We start from the raw sequence: 14,231 nt of genomic DNA, 5'->3' as shown, positions 1-14,231 counted from the left end.
CTGGAAAGTCTGGCCGTCATGTGACGAAGTGACACCGCGAGGAAAACGTCAAGTGAGCAAAATCCTCATCCCGCAATCTCCTGTTTTGCTGATTTTCGCCGCGAAATCGCAGTAGTTTCCGCGAGAAAACAGTCGGAGTGCCGTGAGTGGTGGCCGGGGTGTGCTGTGTAGTGCAAAACCGCGCAGAGGGGCGCCCCAAATGCGGGCGTAGTGCGAAGTGACGAGGAGAAAAAAGAGGTTGCCAGAGCTGCGCTTCCTTGGAGAGGGGCCCCCACCTCCCCGCAGAGCGTGTGTTTTCTCCGCAGCGCACTTGTGTGTGCGACTCGACAGTCCGCGACCCCCACCTGACCGGCTGCACCATGAGCGCGATGCTCGAGGGGACGCTGAGCAAGTGGACGAACGTGATGAAGGGCTGGCAGTACCGCTGGTTCGTCCTGGACGAGAACGCGGGCCTGCTTTCTTACTACACAGTGAGTGCTCTACTTCTTGCCTTTATTACTATTACGCACGTACGAGTGCTGGTAGAAGTTGTAGAACATGTAGAAGATCACCACGACGTTGGGGAAGTACATGGCCAGGATCGCGGTCGGGAGCGTGCAGTGGAAGTACGCCGTCACGCCGATATGCACGAGGATCATGGTGAACTGGACCTGCGAAGGGAGACAGAGCGTGATTCCAATCCGCCTATCGATCCGGGCGCTGAGCCTGCCAACAAGACTATCAGCTCGGATAAGATAACTTCGTGTCTGCCCTCAGTGACGATAAATATTGCCCTAAATCTGCAAGCTTGCCGCGCTGTCGAGCGCCTGCCAAGCTCAAAGTGACTAAAATAGGTCGAGTCTCTTATCCCGTGAGGAAAACTGCAAAGGTCGCGAAGCCTACCCGCAAAATTGCCAAAATGTGAGGCAAATCTGACGCCAGTGGAGTAGTCAATGCATTTATCATTCAATTATTATTGTCAGGATTCTCGCATCTCTAAGATTAGATAATCAATTGTAAAGTAATTGTTTTACTTCCCAAACGTGCCAAATTAATTTTATAAGGGCCGTAAAAGTGACACTAAACTTCTTATCAAAGAACAAATTAGAATTTCGAGGAGTTGCGGGTCTCTTTCTAGGATATTCTTGTGAATATTTGACAAAATATTCAGTAATTTTGGTTTTATCATTTAAAGAATTAACTGACAACTTTTTTTTGGAAGATCGCCTTGAACTCCAAGGTCTTTATCCTTGTAAAATTCCTTTTTAATTAGATATTTAAAGATTTCTTACGATCATTTAAAAATAAAATCTTAAGAAAGTTTATTTTTTAGAACCAAACATCAGTTTTCTGTGTTGTAAAATAATTCTGGAATAAATCCTTGTCAAGTCTTGGCTTTAACCTGCAAGTTTAAGCTCATTAATGTAAATCTAAGCGTTTCCCTTGCTTTCTACTAGAGTTACTGGGGCAGCAGAACACGTTTGTTGTGTTTGCTTGTCTTTCTGAGATCGTCATTACGCCACTGTCTATGGTTGTCCTCTAAAATGTGTCTCTCTCTCTGGGTCGCATACATTATAATGGGATTTGCCGCAATAATTTCGCGTAAATGCGATGTTTTTTCGCGTGTTAGATGCGGAAGAATATGAGTGACGTGATGAGTATGGGTTGTGATGTGGGTGTGAAGGAAGGGTAGATAAATGCTTTTCTCTGTCGCTTTACCATCTGTATCACGGTGATGTAGGGCTTTATCGGCCGCAATCGGTGCTGGAGGCTGCGGAAGATGGAGAGGAAGTAGTAGGAGTACATGAGGACGTGCACGAAGGAGTTGACGAGGATGGAGAAGATCGCTACGCCGACTGAAAGAAAGAGAAAGAGAAAGCGAGGGATTAAGTGAGGGCATTGGATTGATCAGGGATGTGCACTCACCGCCGACGTACTTCGCCCCCAGCCAGCAGAGGAAGAGCGTGCTAGCGTGGTGGTAGACGTGCAGCACGGACACCTGTTTCTGCTTTTTGCGCAGCACGAAGAAAACCGTGTCCACCAGCTCGATTACCTTGGCCATCATCACCCACCAAGTGATGCTGAGCACCCGCATGAGCGTGGGACTGTCGGAGAAGTCCATCTCGACGCAGGACATGAACGTGCCGAAGTGAATTCCCTCTTGTTGGTACTTTTTGTGGGCGGTGGAAGGAAATATTCTAGTCATGCTATCATAATAAATCCCCACACATTTAATGTGATGTGAATGATTTTCACCGTCAAATGGGATTTCGCAGCGCTTTTCAATTGATTCACTTCATATGTGAAGTTGTGTGTGCGAAATTGCACACAAACTTCGCATTGTCTTACCACTTTTTTTTATTTCTTTCTGTATGATTTGCCGTAAAACACTGCTTAGTGATGATCTTGGCAATTTTTCATTGCCACTTTTCTGTGTTTGGATTGTCGTACGATAAAAAGTGTGAGTCACAACACAAGTGCAATTGAAATTTCATAAGCAGTCCTGAACTAGAGCTGAAATCGCTGAAATAGTCTGCTTTGCACGCACATTTTTAGGTGAATTTGTGGGAAAATTGAGTTATGTTTTTGTAAATGAAATTGTTGATTGAATATTGTTGAAGATTTTGTGGGAAATATCAAGGATTCATAAATGTTTAATGGGAAATCATCTGTTTCCGAATGATTAAAATAGATTTGGATGACCTTAATTAGATTATGTTCTTTTTACACTATATTTCCGTTGGTCAAAAGCATTGAATTTTCACACTTCCAAGTCACTGAATGTTTTGCCTGATTTTGCAGAGTAAACACAGCAATATTTGCCTTTTGATATGATGATGAATTTGTGCCAGCGAAAGACTGAAATCACACTTACTGCATAAATAACCCAAGAGCACATGACAATCATGCTAAAGTTGTAGGCGGCAATGACGATTTTCAGATCGAACGGTCGTCGATTCCTCATGAAGCTTGAGTCAAGGCGGAAGAATAAGGAGGGAAATTGGTGAATTGCGTGTCGGAGGGAATCGATTAGGCTGTGAGTGATAAACTTACTCTGGTCCCCATTTCAATACCACACACAAATAGACGCTGATGATGGCAAAAATGCCGAGAGGAGATTGCATGAGTGGCCAGGAGTAGACGCGAGGATCACCGCTTTCCACAAACAAATAGTGCCACCAATCCATGCTTCGAATGTCCTTCTTGCGCACACTTCAAACAAACACTTTAGTCGAGAGATATCCTGTGTCAATTCTTGAACAACTTCTTGCACAGAGACTTAAACACTCGCGAAGAGGCGGGAAAAATCTAACTTATTGGCTTCCTAGGCAGTGAATGGGAAGCAATTGAGTGAACGTGAGTCCTTTTGACACTCACTTTTCCACTTTGCAGTGTTGTGATTATGCAAGCAGAAGTGCATTAACATACAATCGACCCCAAAAGTCACTCGACTTTTGAATTTCCCATATCTAATTTGTATCAATCAATTCCAGTGCAGTTTTTCGCTATGCACTGCAATTTTTCATTTTCATTTTCTTCACTCCTATTTTCGAACTGCAGAATGAGATTCGCCACTTCCTCATGTTGACAAATCTCGCGTGTGTGTGGAAAATACACACGACTTTGATGTGTTCTTTTGCTTCCCGCGTGGATTTTTGTTGCTAAACATGCGTGATTTCCTCTGTGTCATCAATTGACGTGTTTGTAATGATTTTGCAAATTAATGGCATTTATTTATAACTGCTTTCGGGTGCTAAATTTGCCTTTTGAGTGGAATTTTTGGGTGATACATTACCATTTTGCAGAGGAAGGTTAATACACGATCAGCGTGCGCGCGTCGCTGAAAAGCACTGTGTTTGCAGAACGTAATACAAATGCTCTGATGGTAGAAATTGGGTCAATATGTGCAATTTTTTTGCACGAGCGAAAAATGTGTGTATTTTGTGCATCTGACAAAGATAACTCTTCTGCAAAGGCAGAGATTGAACTCTCTTTCTTTCTGGCGTTATTGTGTGATACTTTGGTATCACCGGATGATTCTTGGACTCTTTGTACTCCATGCAATCCAAATAGTTCACGTTGATAAGCATGATAAGATTTCTACGGCAAGACACGTCATAGTGCTTTGTTATGTGATAAAAACTTGAGTAATTCAGTGATTTGTACCTGAATTTGTTGGTGTAATTAAGGGGATATCGACTGGAAAAGTTCGATATTATGTTTTAACACGTCGTTTTATTAATTTAATGATCCAAACTGGTGTCAGAAGTGGGATGGGGGAATCAAATTATGTATAAATTTTGATTACAATTGAAAAATTTACATATTGGAATAAATTTTTCACTTTCATATTGAACAAAATTATAGAATTATCAATAATTTGGCTACAAAGCATATTTCAATTTAATAAGAAATATTTGAACTACATCTGAATATCACAAACAGAGGAGATTAAATGAAATATTTTATCTACAATTTGTGCTTTCTCTGTCTCTTACAGTCGAAAGAGAAGATGATGAAAGGCGTTCGAAGAGGCTGTGTTCGCTTGAAGGGCGCAATTGTTGGCATCGATGATCAAGATGTCAACACGTTTACAATAACAGTGGATCACAAGACATTTCATTTCCAGGTGAGTTGACGGCGAAATTGGGTGTATTTGCCCGTAAATTCATTATCGCAGCGCCATTTGACTCGGATTGATGTGATGCTTTCTATTGCGCTTCGCAGGCCCGCGATGCCGACGAGCGGGAGAAGTGGGTGAGTCGCTTGGAGGACACGATTCTGCGGCATGGCAACAGGAGTCGCGGCATGTGGGAGCCGCAGGGCAGCTTTCACGGCTCCAGCAACAGTTCAACGAAGCAACGTCCAAACTACCTTCAGGCCTTCGATAGGAAGGTGTCTGAGGCCGATGCATATCTTCAGCTGATCATTGACCAGACGGCCAGCATAGAGCAGAGAATCGCGGGCATCGAGGACGCGGAGGAACGCAGCAAGTGCTTGGTGGTGCAGGAGCAGGCCAACGTCATGCTGGATCACATCAAGCACTCAATCGTGCTGCTGCAGATTGCAAAGGTGAGAGACACGGCACGTGGGTGGCGATTGTGGGGGTGGAAATTGATTTTTTCCTCTCCGCAGAACACGGCTCACCCCATCAATGGTGTGTATCAGGGCCCGACTAGTAAATTGGAGGCGACGATTGACGTTGGTGAGTGATTTATTGTGTCATCATTTCATTACCCCCGCCGATGGTCATCATATCGGGCGGAATTTAATTATCTGCCACCTCCGGGGAGTGATTCTGTGCTCTCACACTCTTCGGCGGAGCACTTCTGGGGTTGAAACTTTTGGAATTCGACGCCTCATTTCACAGAAACACGACTCAATTACACAGAAACACTGTGCAGGCACATAAATGAGTGCTGAGGAGGATGGAATTACATGATTTAATTGCACTTGGGCGACAGTTAATGAAGTGTTTTTGGAGTTTGTCAAGTACTAGAGCGATGGCAATAATTCTCATGGTAAAGAATTCATATCCATCGAAAGGGTTTCAATTTTCACATCGGATGTTGTGCAATTTGTGCATGAATGTTTAATAACTTTCAGCTGAAATAATATGCATTTAGAGGTGATATATGTAGCAAAGACACCTTTTATGTTCCCACGTTCGTGATTTATTGATTTTAACATATGGTTTCGATGGAGAAATATTAGTGCTACTTTTTCATTATGCAAAAAGTCAATTCATCCATCAAAGTGAGCAGAAAAGGAGGAAGAGAAGCATTTTCTCATTAAATATTGAACAGTTTGAAAACTTTTTGATCTTCACCTAATTTGCAAACAATTAATAATTTTAACAATGAATTAAAAACAGTTACTTGTTGTCCACATGCGAGCGTTGTACAATTTTTGACAAGAATGCTTTTAAAGAAATCAATTTTTTATATCTACGGAATTGCATTTCTGGCAATTTCTAGACCTTTAGAATACCATTAAATAAAAAGAAAACCATCTTCTTATACTCAAATCACTGAGATAAAGCGAAACTTCTTCGTTTTCCACGTGCTTAAGCAATGTTTCTTCTTGAAGAAAGTAACTCAGTTTATTTATCTGCAATAATTGAGATATTTAATGACGCATTTTAATGCAATTACTTTACAGAGCAACCGCCAGATTTGCCAATTGAGACGGGAATCGCTTTCGGCTCGGAGTGCATTGAAGGCGGCAGTCGACAATCAGTTCAGCATAACTTTGAATGTAAGAAGGAGAGTTAAGATGATTGAAACTGAAACGTGGCAATTGATATTCCCTCTTTGCAGCTGCAACAGCTCTCAATCTTCTAGTGCCAGAGACATCGTATTCCAGCTCTGAGGGCGAAGAGGACTTTTACGATGCGAATGAGGATATGCTGACGTGTAGCCAGGGAAATAGTCCCACATAGTGAGTATATATGCGATTTGTTGACTGTTTTTGTGTGTTTGGCAGAGCCGTGACACTGGGAATTTCGATTGAACTCCGCATCTTCCACTCATGCGCACCGCCTGTCGCTTTTCACTCTGCTTCGCTGGGAATTTTCTTGGCAAAAAGCAGAGGAAGAGCGAGAGTGCGAGAGGGACTTTAGTGCCTGAACTTTTCTGTCTGGGGGGCGCTTTTTGTTTAAATGTGCGTACTTTTGTGGTGCTGAAGATGCAGGAAGCTCTAGAGTGGCTTCGCTGGGTGACATTTTTCGGATGGTATTAGTTGACACACAATCAAATAGAAAGTAATTAACATTGTGAAAAAGTATGTGATATGTTTCGAACGCTTTCGGGGAAGTTTTTTCGGCGAAGCAGGTTTTCAACCCTACATTTCAGAGTCTAATGCAGCAGATATTGATGGCTTTACTATCCTTTTCTCCAGCAACACACGCTCCTTCCCAGATTCTGTTGATCCAGAAGTTGCGCCGAACTCGCGGATTGTCACGGACAAAAATGCGGAGAATTCAACGTCAACGCCATCGCATGAGCGAAAGAGATTGGGTTCAAGGCTGCCCATCTGCACGGACGGCAGTCTGGACTATGATGGTGAGAAGGGCGTCGCGGCGCTGCGAGGGAGCGTTCTAACTATGCGGTGTATCTCTTGCAGCCCTGTACGAGGATCAATCGGACGATGATATCTCGATGGAGTCGCACGGCTCCGTTGTGACGCACTTGCTGTCGCAGGTGAAGATTGGCATGGACCTGACCAAAGTGGTGCTGCCGACGTTCATCCTCGAGCGCCGATCGCTGCTGGAGATGTACGCCGACTACTTTGCCCATCCTGATCTGTTCATTCGGATTGCTGATCTCAAGGATCCGCGCGACAGGATTGTGCAGGTGGTGAAGTGGTATCTCAGCGCATATCACGCTGGGCGGAAGAGCAGCGTAGCCAAGAAGCCATATAATCCGATTCTGGGAGAGGTTTTCCAGTGTCACTGGAATATCGCTGAAAACAGTGAGTTTTCCTTCCTCTTTTTGTTATGCGCTCTCGAATGGCGAAAGCGTTGACGGACTTTCTCTGATCACAGATGAACAAGTAGACAATGAACTAGTCTCCGATGGTCCAGTTCCGTGGTGTAGCAAGAACCAATTGACATTCGTGGCTGAGCAAGTGTCTCACCATCCCCCAAGTGAGTATATTTATAAATAAAGTGCAGCCCTAATTGTTGTCATGCGGAGAATGTCTGCATTCAAATTGATTTTATCGATTTTCTGCGTCAATTCGTGTTTCTTGGCATTTATCACACTGTGTCTCTTCTCTCATTCCCAGTTTCCGCTTTCTATGCCGAGCACTATGCGAAAAAGATATCCTTTGCGGCCCATGTGTGGACCAAGTCAAAATTCCTGGGCATCTCGATTGGCGTCCACAACATCGGCCAGGGCATTGTAACACTGTGCGACTTGAACGAGGAGTACATTGTCACATTCCCGAATGGGTACGGGCGCTCGATTCTCACTGTGCCGTGGATCGAGCTGGGCGGCACAGTGACAATCTCGTGCCCTCGCACCGGCTACCATGCCGACGTAGAGTTCCTCACCAAGCCGTTCTACGGCGGCAAGAAGAACCGCGTGACGGCGGAAGTGTTCGCGCCCGGCGAGAAGAAGGCTTTCGTGAGCATCGCGGGCGAGTGGAGCGGCGCCATGGAGGCCAAGTGGAACGACGGCTCGCGTCACAAGCCGGAGGTGTTCGTGGACGTCAACAGCATTCCCATCTTCCACAAGAACGTGCGCCCGATCGCCGAGCAGGACGACTCGGAGAGCCGCAAGGTGTGGAAGGAGGTCACGGCGGGACTCAAGTGAGTATTGGAGACAGTGAGACTGAAATCGCACTGGATTCACTCCTCTGGCCTTAGCGGCAACGAATGATTAACCAAAAGTAATTGTTAAAGTAATCTCTCTGAGCTTAAACTGCGTTAGATTGATGATTATAGCTGCAATCTTAACATCCCGGTCGTTTTCCATGAAAGAATAATTACCAATTAAGCAAATTTCTTTAGCCGTTTGTCGTTCTGGAAACTGTAATCTGTTTGCTATTGCATCTTGGCAGACATTCTTGGTGATCTTTAAAGCCTCTTTGATGTTGAAAAGAATTACAGAATCTCATAAGAAGTCTAACAATCTTCTTAAAAGGAATTGTGCTCTGAAGGACTCTGTCTTCCTCGCTAATGCACTGCTATTCCTTGCTTTCCAGACTGAACGACATCGAGCGCGCGACGGGCGCCAAGTGCAGCGTGGAGCAGAAGCAGCGCGATGAGGCGAAGGAGCGCAAGGAGCTCGGCGTCGAGTGGGAGAATAAGTATTTCAAGGCCGTGGGCGAAAATTGGATCTACACAAATCCACTTTCCCAGAGACTCTATGCACAATCGAAGCGCGATAGGCGGTAGTTTAGAGTGACAGTGACGAGTCTGTGAGCGGAGCTCAGAGTTTTCTCCACACATTTATTAACGAATTCGTAGTAATTTACTTCTATATCAGAAGAGACATACATAGTAAAAGGAAAAAAAAGAGAAAAATTGATAAAAGCTGAGAGGATGGAAAAATGATAAATATAGGAAATTTATCGTGGTATTTTGACGATGCAACACTTACAACACACACTATTTTATTGAATGAGAGGTGAAACAAATGCAATAACTCAACCTTATCTCTAATTCTAAAGCAGAACTTTAACAAGAGGTAGAGAGGAGGGATAACATCTTTAGATTAAGAGGAATAAAGCTATTAAACACTATCGTTGCTTTGAGCTAAATATTCACTGTCTCTGCGGCCCCTGCACGAGCGGCAAGCACAGGTTGTAGAAGGAGCTGTCCAGGAACTCCGACGTATGCTGCCACTTGACGAAGTGTCTGCGCTGGATCTCCTCGCGCGTGGCGCTACCGGACGTTGTGACGAAGTGTGGATCCACCACGAGCAGGTATGCATCGTTGCCGGCGATGTGAACACCAGCGATGCCCTTGGAGCTGCAGTCCACGTCGCCGCCCATCATGATGAAGCCGCCGTATTCCTCCAGGTACTGCTTGATCAGGCTCACGTACTTCTTCACGTCACCGTTCGACGGGATGTGCACAATTTTGCAGGACACGTCGAAGAGCGTGTCCACGGTGTAGAACACCTCCAGCGCACCGATCCACTCACGAGAGCCCACAAAGCTCTGCGGCTTGTCATTGAGACTCACCAGAGTTTCTTGGATTGTCAAGATGCTGGGCACTTCCCTGCTGGTGATCTCCTTACAGTTCTTCACCCAGGAACACATGGACTGCAGAGTGCGGTAGCCACAGCCCCATCCCTGACCGAGAAGATTTGGAAAATCAAAACATATTGAAGAAAAATATCACAACGCAAGGAAAACTCACCGCATCCTGAAATCCATCGCAGTTGTAGTGATAATACGAATATTTTCCGCGAATGACAATTGACCTCCCAGACGGAGTAGGGTCTGGGAGGCTGTCATGGACATTCTCCAGGAGCTTCTCAGTCATTTTCTTTCCAATTTTCCGCGGAAAATAGACAATAAAACACGCCACGCATTTCCCAAAAGCACACTCACGTAACCTCAAAATTATTCGCCGCGGTGGAGTGTTGCCTGATGACAACGTCTTAAAATTTGAACTTTTGAAAATCTATCAATTTTACCGATAATGTACACTGTAAATGTACTCGTCTTGGTCGAGATGGCCTCCTGAAGCAATGGAAGCGAGAGAAAAACTTCATTGCCCAGAAAATAAATTTTATTTCGGAAGTAATCATTGCATCCTTCTGTACATTCTTTCTGGGGTTAACCCATGGTTTCCGATCAAGATTAGAGACAATCCCAGCGATGGTCAGAAACCACCCTTGAAAATCACAGTTTTCAGTTTTCCCATATATGAGCCAATGCTTCTGGTCATTATTCCTGGGTCTCCCTCTCAGGTAAATAAGTAGAATCTCAATTAACTGTGTCGATTATTGCATTCTGGATGATTCTCTCGTCGATCTTGAAGTGTTTGTCGCAGAACTCGGCAATCCTGAAGCAGGCCTCGCGCAGTAAATCCTCTGGAACTGTTAGGACGATTCTCACGTAGTTGGGATACTCAAAACATTGTCCAGGCAGACAGAAGACACTCTGATCCTCCACAAGAGCCTTGACAAAGTGCAGGTCTGTCGGATATTCCGGGAAATTTTCCACATCAATGCTTATCATCATGTACATGGCACCATCTGGCATGATTGGCTTCAGTCCTCTCACCTCGCTGAGAATCTCAAAGGCAATTGTGGCGTGTTTCTGCAGGGAGAGCACAGAATATGAGAATAGGAAGTTGAATGAAAAGCAGTTGGGATAACTCGCCTGAAGAATAGCGACTGTTTCGTCAAAGAATGATTGAGGAGTCTCGGTCAGGATCCGCGGCAGAGCACCTTGAACGATGGCGTTGGGTCCAAGAATTCTGGCACTGAGTTTCATGAGTGATACTCGGACGTCTTTCAAGAGATTGTGGCGATCGTGAATGGTGATCCAGCCCATGCGCCAACCTGGCACAAGGAAGCGCTTAGTGAGTCCTCCGCATGAGAGCACAGGGACGTTCTTCGACAGTGAGCTCACGGAGTGGAAGACTTTTCCGGGGAATACCATGTGTTCGTAAATCTAAAGAAATTTAAAAGTATTATAAAATTAAATCTCCTTATAATTGTACAGTATTACCTCATCCGCTATTATGGGCAGATAATACTTTTCGCACAGCTTTATGATCTGCTGCAGATGGCTCTTGCTGAAGTTGCTGCCGCAAGGATTGCTCGGATTGAGCACCACGACAGCAGCTGTGTTTTCATCGATGAGCGATTCCAAGTGCAGTAGATCAATCTCCCAGCCACGGTCCGGCAAGAGATTGTACATTCGCAGAGACACGCCAAAACCGGGTGCCAGAGTCTGGTAGATGGAGAATCCTGGTCGCGGAATGAGTATATTCTGGCCCTGTTCCGCCAGTGCGGCGATGCACAGCTCGAGGGCAGAGGAGCAGCCGCTGCAAAGAACAATGTCATCGGCCGTTAGGGGCCCGACACTGTTTTGGCGCGCCTCGTACTCCGCCACCGCCTGACGAGCCTCCACGCGACCAGTGGATGGCCCGTAGCCGTTGCACTGGTTCAGTCGCAGCATCTCCACCACCGGCTCCACGATCTCATGGCATGGCTGGAGGTTGCCGAATGTGGTCGGGTCACCTGGTAACAGAGAGTCCCATCAACTAGGTAATTTATCGTCTCTCTCTTAGAACCCCACCAGAGCAGCCTGTCCCACTTAATTTATTCCGGAGGCTGGTCTGTTGTCGTCAGTCCTAATCATGAATATGCAAATCATATCGCACCACAGGTTTCTCACACAGGTCCATGAGACTCCAAAGGAGTCATTTTCATCTTTCATCAATATTCACAAATACGAGACAAACAACAATAATGTTGTTTTGCACAATTTTTCAAACTCTCAGGCTTTTATCGGTGCGAATGCTTGTTATTGAACACTTTGCGAGATATTTGTGAATATTTTCTTCAATCTAATAGGCAATAAGTTAGCGAGTGCAACAGTCCGTGTCACTCATTGCATGCACGCGCAAAAAGTGATGAATTTTATTAAAGAACAAAACAACTGGATTACAAAAAGTACCAGGTTTATATCCGGAATTAAAGTATTATGGCAGCATTAATTTTGTAGTCGTGATTATGATGACTTATAAAACATTTCCCCTGAATTTTATGAGTTGAAGAAAGAATAAGCGAATTGAAAAGCATTATAAAACGAATACTTGAGGTCCATTCTCTGATGTATCAAGCTCATTCGTGCTTCTCATCGAAACCGCAATCATAATAGTAAATAGATAATAACATTGAATGCAATTCAATATTTTATTCATCTACAAACTTATATAAATCTAAAGTTGAAAATTTGGCAGAAGAGAAGTTTTCGAAACGAGAAATACAGACGCGAAAGTCGAAATGCATTTTGAGAATATTTTCCAAAGTGAGAGACTGAAAATCGACTGGGAGGAACGCGATCATTCTTGAAAAACTTGATTCGTGTGTATTTCTTAGCGCGATACTTCGGAAACTTACCAATGGACAGTGGTATGAGTTGCTTTTCAGGGTTCGGCGTGAACTTGAGACCCTCGACAATGGCTCTTATCGGATTCACTGTGCTTTCAGCGAAAGATGTGGACTTCAAGTTCCACTTTGTCCTCTGGCTAAGGGCTGACTTTGTGAGCTTCTTCACAAATTGCCCATTATTGTTGTTGTTTATGTGATCAGTTTCCATATCCACGAAGGATATCCGGAGTTTTCTTCACAGCTTGTCCAATGTGATCCTGATTGTGTGATGTTTGATTTCTCGAAATAGCAGTCGCTTTCTCCTTGCTTAAACTGATTATCAATTCAAAGAAAAACTATTAATCCTACTCACATTTCAATGTGAAATTTCAATTATTAGCATTTTATTCACTAGCAAAAGCACTGTTTACACAGTCCAACAGCACGCCTAATGATCTAATAGCAATTTCACCATCACAAAAAGTCAAAGTGTCTCTTCTAGGCCGAAAGTTGTGGTGCAAAGTTGCCACAAAGTGCGCGCAAGAGACATAAAGCTCCCTCCTTTCCCAAGAGTCTTCTTCACTGGACAAGTTCTCTAACGAAACTGTTGTGATTTCAAAGTGGTGAGCTTTTATCTAGCTGCGACCAAGTCGCGAAAAATCTGGAATCGAGAATTACAAATTAATCTCATCCATACACAAGTCCGTCTGGTTGTGGTGTTGGTTTAAAAATTATAATTTAAATCACTTCTCCGACAAACATTTCAATAAAAATACATTTAACATCTCTCACTCGGCCTCTTTTTCGCGCTGTGAACCTGCGCAAATTCTTCCTGTTTAATAGCTCACACACCCGCGAGGGGGTAAAAAACTGCACAAAATTCCTCAATGAGACTTTTTCCGCGGGCCCCACGACAGTTCATTGTTCCATGACTGTGTGGATGTGTTCGAGATGATCTGCCCAGAGATTCACAGAGGCAGAAGAAGAGGCCCTGCGAGTGAAATTGGGAATTTTCCACCTTGCCGCAACTAATATCGCTCTGGTCACCTTCATTTGCATAGCTGTAGGTTCACAAACACGAAATCGATGGTGGGGGAGAATCCAACATGCCAATTCATTCTCCAGCTGCATGATCTGACGCTGATCCTGAGAGAATGCCATGTGGCTCTTCGGCAGCAGCGTGGTGACCAGACAGGGGCCCGCGAGAACTAGCGCCACAGCGCCAAATCACGCTTCTGGACTCAGTAAAGCAGCAGGTGCTTCAGCATTTCCTGCACGCATCTGTGTTGCTGCGGAAGCAACAACATATTTCACAGAGAGTGCTTCATTTTTATTGCAGGCCCAGTCGCAAGAACAAGTATCGCAGTTTTGATCTCAGACTATTTATTCATTTTATGTGTCCAAAGCTGTCAAGAGCTTCTGTTCTTATTTTCTGACTGTCTGAAGCTTTGGCCAGGAGTTGCAAAAGCAACTCAAAAGCAATTGCATTATGGAATTTATGAGCACTTCCCGCACTTCCAATAAAAATTGAATTTTCTCAGGGAATTTTCCGTAAAATTGCAAATCCAGCAAAACCTTAAATTTGGTCCATTATTCTATAACATTTTTCAGGAGTTTTATATCTGTTAAGAAAAATTTCAATTTGTAATTTGGCGGGAAAATCTTTGTACACATTTTTTTACAGTGTGA

At 44.3% G+C, this 14,231-nt stretch overlaps 4 protein-coding genes across 4 annotated transcripts; 1 reads left to right on the top strand and 3 right to left on the bottom strand.

Annotated features, from left to right (window-relative positions):
* The first annotated feature begins 8 nt into the window (after nucleotides 1-8).
* On the top strand, nucleotides 9-9,173 carry LOC132260063 (oxysterol-binding protein-related protein 9). Its single transcript, XM_059757973.1, has 11 exons — nucleotides 9-470; nucleotides 4,481-4,609; nucleotides 4,708-5,052; nucleotides 5,116-5,185; nucleotides 6,142-6,237; nucleotides 6,300-6,420; nucleotides 6,880-7,043; nucleotides 7,105-7,452; nucleotides 7,526-7,627; nucleotides 7,768-8,293; nucleotides 8,689-9,173. Exons 1-11 carry the CDS (start codon nucleotides 360-362, stop codon nucleotides 8,879-8,881), a joined length of 2,205 nt encoding a protein of 734 aa, XP_059613956.1. The 5' UTR covers nucleotides 9-359; the 3' UTR covers nucleotides 8,882-9,173.
* Nucleotides 462-3,308, bottom strand: LOC132260068 (elongation of very long chain fatty acids protein 4-like). Its single transcript, XM_059757979.1, has 5 exons — nucleotides 3,034-3,308; nucleotides 2,855-2,948; nucleotides 1,906-2,149; nucleotides 1,699-1,835; nucleotides 462-650 (listed from the first exon to the last, which is right to left on the bottom strand). The coding sequence occupies exons 1-5, from the start codon at nucleotides 3,165-3,167 to the stop codon at nucleotides 480-482; spliced, it is 780 nt and encodes a 259-aa protein (XP_059613962.1). The 5' UTR covers nucleotides 3,168-3,308; the 3' UTR covers nucleotides 462-479.
* Nucleotides 9,174-9,244: 71 nt separating the features above from the next.
* On the bottom strand, nucleotides 9,245-10,095 carry LOC132260070 (probable Ufm1-specific protease 1). Its single transcript, XM_059757981.1, has 2 exons — nucleotides 9,851-10,095; nucleotides 9,245-9,783 (listed from the first exon to the last, which is right to left on the bottom strand). The coding sequence occupies exons 1-2, from the start codon at nucleotides 9,974-9,976 to the stop codon at nucleotides 9,250-9,252; spliced, it is 660 nt and encodes a 219-aa protein (XP_059613964.1). The 5' UTR covers nucleotides 9,977-10,095; the 3' UTR covers nucleotides 9,245-9,249.
* A 112-nt stretch (nucleotides 10,096-10,207) lies between these two features.
* Nucleotides 10,208-13,170, bottom strand: LOC132260065 (tyrosine aminotransferase). The gene is made up of 4 exons (XM_059757976.1): nucleotides 12,573-13,170; nucleotides 11,173-11,687; nucleotides 10,822-11,115; nucleotides 10,208-10,758 (listed from the first exon to the last, which is right to left on the bottom strand). Exons 1-4 carry the CDS (start codon nucleotides 12,769-12,771, stop codon nucleotides 10,423-10,425), a joined length of 1,344 nt encoding a protein of 447 aa, XP_059613959.1. The 5' UTR covers nucleotides 12,772-13,170; the 3' UTR covers nucleotides 10,208-10,422.
* Between the last annotated feature and the right edge of the window lie 1,061 nt (nucleotides 13,171-14,231).

This window comes from Phlebotomus argentipes, unplaced genomic scaffold, assembly GCF_947086385.1.
Source record: "Phlebotomus argentipes unplaced genomic scaffold, Phlebotomus argentipes genome assembly scaffold_18, whole genome shotgun sequence".
Taxonomy (NCBI): domain Eukaryota; kingdom Metazoa; phylum Arthropoda; class Insecta; order Diptera; family Psychodidae; genus Phlebotomus; species Phlebotomus argentipes.
The sequence above is the reverse complement of the archived record's forward strand: the minus strand, read 5'-3'. Positions and strand labels throughout refer to the sequence as shown.